At 38.4% G+C, this 8,312-nt stretch overlaps 1 protein-coding gene across 2 annotated transcripts in view; it reads left to right on the plus strand.

Moving 5' to 3' along the window:
- The window catches only part of aPKC (protein kinase C iota type), a 551,572-nt gene extending 543,718 nt beyond the window's left edge, over window positions 1-7,854 (plus strand). For both annotated transcript variants that reach the window (XM_067138622.2, XM_068225692.1), the window contains exon 13: window positions 4,537-7,854. In XM_067138622.2, the coding sequence (XP_066994723.2) occupies window positions 4,537-4,624 (88 nt within the window). In that variant the 3' untranslated portion in view covers window positions 4,625-7,854. The remainder of the gene's footprint in view (window positions 1-4,536) is intronic.
- The last annotated feature ends 458 nt before the right edge of the window (window positions 7,855-8,312 follow it).

Genomic DNA, 8,312 nt, shown 5'->3' on the forward strand with positions numbered 1-8,312 from the left:
CCCCAAACGCGTAACAAACAAAAACCAACATTGGGCGTTACAGCCGATACATTTTCTGAAAATGTGATAAAATTACACCGTTTTATACGATATGTCGTAATAAGGGATGTCGCAATAAACGGTTTCGACTCTAGCTGTAAATTTCATAATGCGTTTACGTCTCACAAACTACTTTTGCGGTTTTCGGAGACGCCGAGTTAATGAATTTCGTCCTGTTGAAGTTCTACCAACATGAGCCTGAAATATTCCAGCACTTTAAGGGACCACCGGACTGAGCCGGGATCGAACCCGTGAACTTAGATCTCAAAGGAACATCATTTTACGGTCTAAGCGACTCAGATAGGCTTTATCATAAAGTTGGCATATTTTTTCCCTTTGCACTTCTTCCATCTAACAAATTATTGCTTGTGTTTATTCAACAAAACTTTATATGTGAGTTACAAGAGGCCGTTTAAGCCACTCAGCTAACCTTTATCATAAAGTTGGCATATTTGTTCCCTTTACAGTAGTAGTAGTAGTAGTAGTAGTAGTAGTAGTAGTAGTAGTAATAATAATAATAATAATAATAATAATAATAATAATAATAATAATTTCGTGTGGCTATTCCTAGCCGAGTGGAGCCCTTGTAAAGCATACCCTCCGATGAGGGTGGGCGGCATCTTCCATGTGTAGCTAACTGCGTGTTATTGTGGTGGAGTATAGTGTCACGTGTAGTGTGAGAGTTGCAGAGATGTTGGGGACATTGGGGCCATTGGAATTAACCAATGAAGGTTAAAATTCCCGACCCGGCCTGGAATCGAACTCGGGGCCCTCTGAACCGTAGGCCAGTGCGTTGACCATTCAGTCAACGAGTCGGACAAACTTGTGTCCTCGTACGGAGGTGGTACAGCTCTTTTCAGGCACACCCCCAATGGAGGTGAGCTGCATGTACCATTTCAGCCACATACCAGCCCCGCAGCCGTTTTTAAATTTTTGCCAGTACCGGGAATCGAACCCGGCTCGAGGACGACAGCTAATAACCGTTACGCCACGGAGGCGGACCCCTTTGCTGTTCTTGTAGCTGTCGTAAATTATTGCTTGTGTTAATAATAATGTTATTGGCTTTACGTTCCACTAACTACTTTTTTTACGGTTTTCGGAGACCCCGAGGTGCCGGAATTTAGTCCCGCAGGAGATTTGTTACGTGCCAGTAAATCTACCGACACGTGGCTGACGTATTTCAGCACCTTCAAATACTACCGGACTGAGCCAGGATCGAACCTACAAAGTTGGGGTCAGAAGGCCAGCACCTCAACCGTCTGAGCAACTCAGCCTGGCATTGCTTGTGTTTATTCATCAAAACTTCATATATGAGTTACAAAGAGACCGTTTAATCCACTCAGCTAAGCTTTGTCATACAGTTGACATAGTGTTTCCCTTTGCAGTTCTTCCATATAACGTAAATTATTGTTTGTGTTTTTTCTTCAATAATTTATTTGTGAGTTACTAGGGGATGGAATGACCTTAAATTTTGTTTGAGGCTGTACATCCAGTCATCTCCTCATTAATAATGAAGAAGAAGTAAGGGTAAAGTGAACATGCTGTGCAATGCCATGGCACTGTCTTTGAGCCAGCGTAAACAGAATATATGACAGAAGAGCAAACGATAAGTGCTTGCAACTTGTTACTAAATTATTTGACAAAGGCTTGGATGGTTGCGTGGTTTTGAACTCCTGTTATTAAGCTGTTAGTCTGTTTTGTCAGATAACCCACCTTAAAGCTAATGATGTGCAAAGGGAAGGAGGATACGAGCTGGGTTCCAGCGAGCGTAAACTAAATATGTAAGCCTTCCTTTTGCGTAATGCGGAGTGTAATCACGTGAATGAAATGTTTCAATGGACGGACAGCTGTACAGGTGACAAGGAAAAGCCCTTTTTTTTATTACGCTCTGCGAAGCAAAGGGCTTATAATTACTTACTGGTCTGTAGGCTAACGCACGAATTGCGTCTGTTTGTCTGTTTCATTTAGAATAAAATGTCTGCCAGAACGTGGAGAAAAAGTTTTTTTCTTTCTTCCTTTACTTTTATGACCAGCCGCGTGGTGATAGGATAAGCTAGCTCCCTTTCATGTGCAAGCTCCGGGATCGATATCTCTCTCATTTAAACATACAGCTGCGGATATCAATACGGTAATTCCATGGAATTTCATTATCTGCAGGCTTTCCGGCCCGTTAGAAGTAGTGTTATTTATTTATTTATTTATTTATTTATTTATTTATTTATTTATTTATTTATTTATTTATTTATACTTACTGCCGGGCTGAGTGGCTCAGACGGTTGAGGCGCTGACCTTCTGGCCCCAACTTGGCAGGTTCGATCTTTTTCTTTTTTTTTTTGCTAGTGGCTTTACGTCGCACCGGCACAGATAGGTCTTAGGGCGGCGATAGGATAGGAAAGTCCTAGGAGTTGGAAAGAAGCGGCCGTGGCCTTAATTAAGGTGGAGCCCCAGCATTTGCCTGGTGTGAAAATGGGAAACCACGTAAAACCATCTTAAGGGCTACCGACAGTCGGATTCGAACCCACTATCTCCCGGATGCAAGCTCACGGCCGCGCGCTCCTAACCGCACGGCCAACTCGCCCGGATTGATTCGATCTTGGTATTTCAAGGTGCTGAAATACGTTCGCCTCGTGTCGGTAGATTTACTGACATGTAAAAGAACTCTTGTGGGACAAAATTCCGGTACTTCAGCGTCTCCGAAAACTGTCAAATAAGTAGTTACTAGGACATAAAAATAACAATAACATTACTTACTAACTGTCCGCCTCTGTGGTGTAGTGGTTAGTGTGATTAGCTGCCACCCCCGGAGGTCCGGGTTCGATTCCCGGCTCTGCCACGAAATTTGAAAAGTGGTACGAGGGCTGGAACGGGGTCCACTCAGCCTCGGGAGGTCAACTGAGTAGAATGGTGTTCGATTCCCTCCTCAGCCATCCTGGAAGTAGTTTTCCGTGGTTTCCCACTTCTCCTCCAGGCAAATGCTGGGATGGTACCTAACTTAAGGCCACGGCCGCTTCCTTCTCTCTTCCTTGTCTATCCCTTCCAATCATCCCATCCCCCCACAAGGCCCCTGTTCAGCATAGCAGGTGAGGCCGCCTGGGCGAGGTACTGGTCATCCTCCCCAGTTGTATCCCCAACCCAATGTCTCACGCTCCAGGATACTGCCCTTGAGGTGGTAGAGGTGGGATCCCTCGCTGAGTCCGAGGGAAAAACCTACTGTGGAGGGTAAACAGATTAAGAAGAAGACTTACTAACTACTCAGCCGTAAGGACGTAAAAAGTACCGATAGAAATTAAGGAGATTCAGAAAGGTGGTGTTTCAATTAAAAGACGCGTCAGCCCAATAGTTTTAAATACATCACTATCGCATACAAATTCACACCAACGTAAGTGTTTCCAACGTTTTAGAGCTGCATCATACAGTAGATTGCACTATACAATTATTTACTGTTAACTTAAGATTGTAAATACACCAACTTCTGTGGATCAGTGGTATAGTATCAGCCTCCGGATTCCAAGATAGGGGGTTCAAACCCGGCAGAGGTTGTAGGATTTTTGAACGGCGGACTCCACGTCGTACGATGTCTGCACCCGACAAAATTAATTAAAAAATCAGCCATGGACGCCCAAGAGAGATTCCATTTACTCTGCCATCTAGTAGACCTGGAGTGAAACTGAACGTCGAAATTGACGAGCAGACAACTAGATGGCGTGAAATTAAAGTGCTTGCACTCCGTAGTTTAGGCCACATTATGTTGTTGTTTTTTTAAAAGTTCCGTTTGGGCCTGCTATGGACCACGTGGTTTTTATCTCGAGCAGCTTTCTCCTCCCGAACGTACTGTGTTTTTTTTTTTTTTTTTTTTTTTGTTAGTGACTGGAGAGTTTGATGTTCTGATCAACGTTCTGTTCCTATTCCTGTCATAGATGTCGCTGGGAGCAAGGTCCAATTCTTGAAGTTTTTTTTTCTGACAAGTTTTGCCCACTTGGCATTAGTCGCTTACTGCCAGATTCGTCTTTCTATCTTTAAAATAGGTAAAGATCTGGTTCGATAATCATGTTGGTTTCGTTCTTAGCAAAAGCCATAAAATGCAATTCTCCTTCTCCGCATGACATCAGAGATCTTCTGGACATGAGTGTACAGCTCATGGTTTAATTTGCAATTTTTCTACCATGCCTTTCTTGTTCCTAGCAAGATGTTATTATTATTATTATTATTATTATTATTATTATTATTATTATTATTAATTACTCACTTAAATTACTTACTTACTTACTTAGTTACTTACTTACAAATTCGTGTAAGGTACAAGAGAACTTGTTAACCCAGGCACTCGTTGAGTAGGGGAATGCTAACTTCTAGACCTGGGCGATGTTTTCTTATTATTTAAATGACTTGAAATTTCATTATTGCATGTGTCCTACCGTGAAACAAAAGTGGTTTTGTTACGTGAGTTATTTTTTTCGGCACAAATTGTTAATGTCGCTTCTTTGTTCTGTGTTACAGACGGGTGATTGAGAAGATTGATCAAACCGAGTTCGAGGGCTTCGAATATGTGAATCCGTTGCTCATGTCGTTGGAAGACTGTGTGTGACATCACGACTTGGGCCCCTGTCCTCTGCACGACAACGAAAATGACAGCGACTCGTTGGAGGGATCGCCAACCCGGGAGATAAGGAGGTCCAACTCCGGCAGTGGACGTGGAGGCATCTTGCAGCAAATGTTCTGTCTCCCGCTACATTAGAGCATCCTTACGTACCATTTACTGCTCACTTACTCTGAAGGCCTATGATACAGTGCTGCTAACCCTGCCTCTGAACGAGAAAAGACTTCAAATGTGGCTACGGCCCTAACAAAATTCCCCTACCAGACTAAGGTTCACGAGGAGGTTTGCGAGTGAAATGTTAAAGCTGATGTGAATATAGTAACGGCATTCGTTCGCATTGATATTGTTCTTGTTACACCATAAATTATTTCTCAGATTGAGATAAACTCTTTGAATACTGCCAGTAAAATACAGATGAAAATGATAAGTGAAGGTGAAACTTAGAAACCTATCAGACGAAGTAAATATTTCCGTTTTCATTTTTTTTTTCTCAAATAAATTCGTATATTTCTTGATATATTTATCAGATATTGGGCAGGTTTAACAAGAACAACTGTTCTGTTTATTTTAAAATCCTGCTCTATGTTTTTTCAGTTATATATTGCTTTGTAGTGTAAGTTTCTTCTCCTGTTTTTCGTATCGCCCATTGCAGACAACTTTTTTTCAACGTTTCCGTGTTTAGTACGCAACTATATAATAACTACACTACGTAGCAGCGTTTGAAGAAACGCACTTTGCTCAAACAGTTTTGAATTAACTTGAAACACTCCATAAATGATATTTAATTTTTCTTAAAGACAGGACCTATTTAAGGATAGTGTCCCTTTTTCTTTCAGTACGCAAATTTCACCACACTTTCTACCAAATTATGTTCTGCATAGCGGTGTTTCGCTTCAGTTGGTAGCACTGCCCATGAATATTTTCTGCGTCAGTAGGTTTTCTTATTATATAAGTTATTGTCTTCTCCGATTCACTCTATAATTTTTGAGAAATTTTTCTTAAGGTATATTCTGCAATTTGTTCACAGGAAACAGTATAACAAAATGTGAGAGTATTTATTTCAAAGCATAGTGAAATTTTCATTTGTGTCTCATTAATCGTACCTCTTCTCTGAATTATATGAAGAGATTACGACATTCTGATTGGTTATATTTTTTATGTAAAGGTTTTGTTGAACTCTATAGTTTTTTGTGTGATATTCAAAGCAATGCATACGAAAGATGTGCGGTTTCCCGACCACATCATCCGTAATTTCAAAATCAATTGATAAGCAAATTCTTTGTAAGAAAGTACTAGTTTCGTTGTGTTTAATGTTGTAAATAATAATACATCGTAATTTTATCCGATTAAGGGTGAATTGTATGTTTGGCTGCGTGGTACTGAATATTCTGCCCTAATTCAATCAATCTGATCATCCATTCGTGACATGGATTCACTAGAGTGTGCTGGTGTAACAGAACGGGAGAGAAAACTGACGTTCAAAATTTGTTAATAGTCTTTATTCATATGTCTTTAGAATTTGTTAGCAGTATGGTACTCTACTAGTGACGCTATTCCAAAAAAGAAATTAAGAATAAACTATATACATATATACATAACACACTATCCATGCGAGGAAGTCATCATCATTATGATTATCATCGTTATTATGATTATTCTCATCATTATGATTATTAATATTACAATATAACTTTAGTATAAGTAAGTAGGAACGTGAGTGAAGAGGTGTGAAGAGGGAATTGTTTCTCTTGATTGCGGTCTGATTGTGGATATTTTGCTGAGGCCTAAATAGTGTTTCTTCAATCTTTAATATGAAATGACTGGGAAAAAGTAGTGATAAAGAAGGAGAATGAGGACGAGAAGAGTAAGGATAACGAGAAAAGAAGTGCTTAATTCAAGTTTAAAAAATAAGGGGAAGTTGATGAATAAGAAGACAGTGAGAGAATATTGTGTGAATGTCTGTAAAGGAGAGTGCTCTGTTGTTTTTAATCATTCCACGCTTGTTGAGAGAAAGAATAATAATAATAATAATAATAAAGTATTCCTTGGAAAGTCAAGAAAGTATTAAGAAGTAATTTCGTCAAGCGAAGTCACTGAAACTATTACTCTGAGATTTTTGCCCATGTAATATAAATCTTTATATCATCACTGTATTATTTTAAAATGTATAATTTGAAGAAAATTATTGTAGTATAATTGTAATTATAATAATTTGTTATCTGTGAGAGCACCTAGCATCGGAAAATGTTATTCTAGGCGCGAGGAAATGATTTTCTTATGTTTGTGCACTATTTTAGAATGATCATGTTAAAATGAACTGAGGAAGCAAATACTGTGGTCAGTTTAACCCCTCCAGATCCAAAGATGAAAAGGCAAGAAGGAATTGAACATTTTTCTGAAAACAAAGAAGAATGTATAAATATTATTCCTAAAACATTGGTATTACATGATATCCTATCCATCTTAATATTTGGTTTTCTGTTGTCCAGGGATATGTTTGCACCATGATGTGTTTGTGGCGAGTTTGAAAAATGCAACTGATATTCTTTGTTATGATTTTTTGTAGGACTTACTGGAGTGGCTGGTACAGCTATCAAACAAAACGCTTAAAAACAACTACTAAATCCTCTTCGTCCAAACAAATGCAGCAACAAAAACTAAAAAACTTTGTAGACACAATGAACTTCAAACACATCGTGGACAAAATAAATATACTAGTAAGCTTTAGAAAGCCTCGGCACTCCTGACCTATGCCTTTCCGTACATCAATAAATTATTACAGTATTAAGAAGAGTATTTTGCATCTCTGACTGTATCAGCATATGTTTGTGAACATAATTTAGCAAGAGAGGGAGAACAACTTGATTATCGCCAGTAGTAGAACATAGAGCAATCTCTCTTTCTCTCTCTTATTGTATGTTTTGGATCCCAAAGATCTTCTCAAGCATGATGTAGAATCAGCACTAGTTGAAATGATATATGAATTTATATATTATTTAACCTCATCTAGATTTTACAAGCATAATTTAGAAGAATGTTTTATGTTTAATATTATAAGCTAGTTACACTTTTTCTTTTTGATGAGAAGTTTATACTCGAGGATGACAGTGATGTGTATGTTTGCTTTTAATATGATTGTACTATTTTTATGTATTCATTGGTTTTGTACATTGTATTTTGTTCTGATGTAATAAAGAGGGCGTCTACAATGAAAACAATGTTGTTTGTAGATTTATTCCCCGAAATTGTTGAGAGGGATGGTTTCCCCCAAAAAATTACAAAACATACGTTGTTCATTTCTTTACAAAATTTGTTCAAACTGTAGACCCTATTTCATGATACAAATCACATGAACAACATGGTGCCAAATCCCACCACTTCTACTAAAAACCCTGTTTGTCTTTTGGAGTTTTGTCCAAAAGAGCTAAAACAATGTTTTTTAAAATTATATTTCGTAGGCTTATTTTAAAAAAATAATACAAACATTTAACAATTTTTTTCTCTTTTGTTCTTGTTTTAGAACTATACTGAATTTGGTCCCGTTACCTCTCTTATAAGAATTAAAAACAAAGCACTACGTCCTTATTCGGTGAAGTAAAGTTATATCAAAACCACAAGTGAGGCAGGCGTCTTTTGAACACTATTTATACAATTTAATAGAAGAGACAAATTTCTA

Source organism: Anabrus simplex, chromosome 1 (assembly GCF_040414725.1).
Source record: "Anabrus simplex isolate iqAnaSimp1 chromosome 1, ASM4041472v1, whole genome shotgun sequence".
Taxonomy (NCBI): Eukaryota; Metazoa; Arthropoda; class Insecta; order Orthoptera; family Tettigoniidae; genus Anabrus; species Anabrus simplex.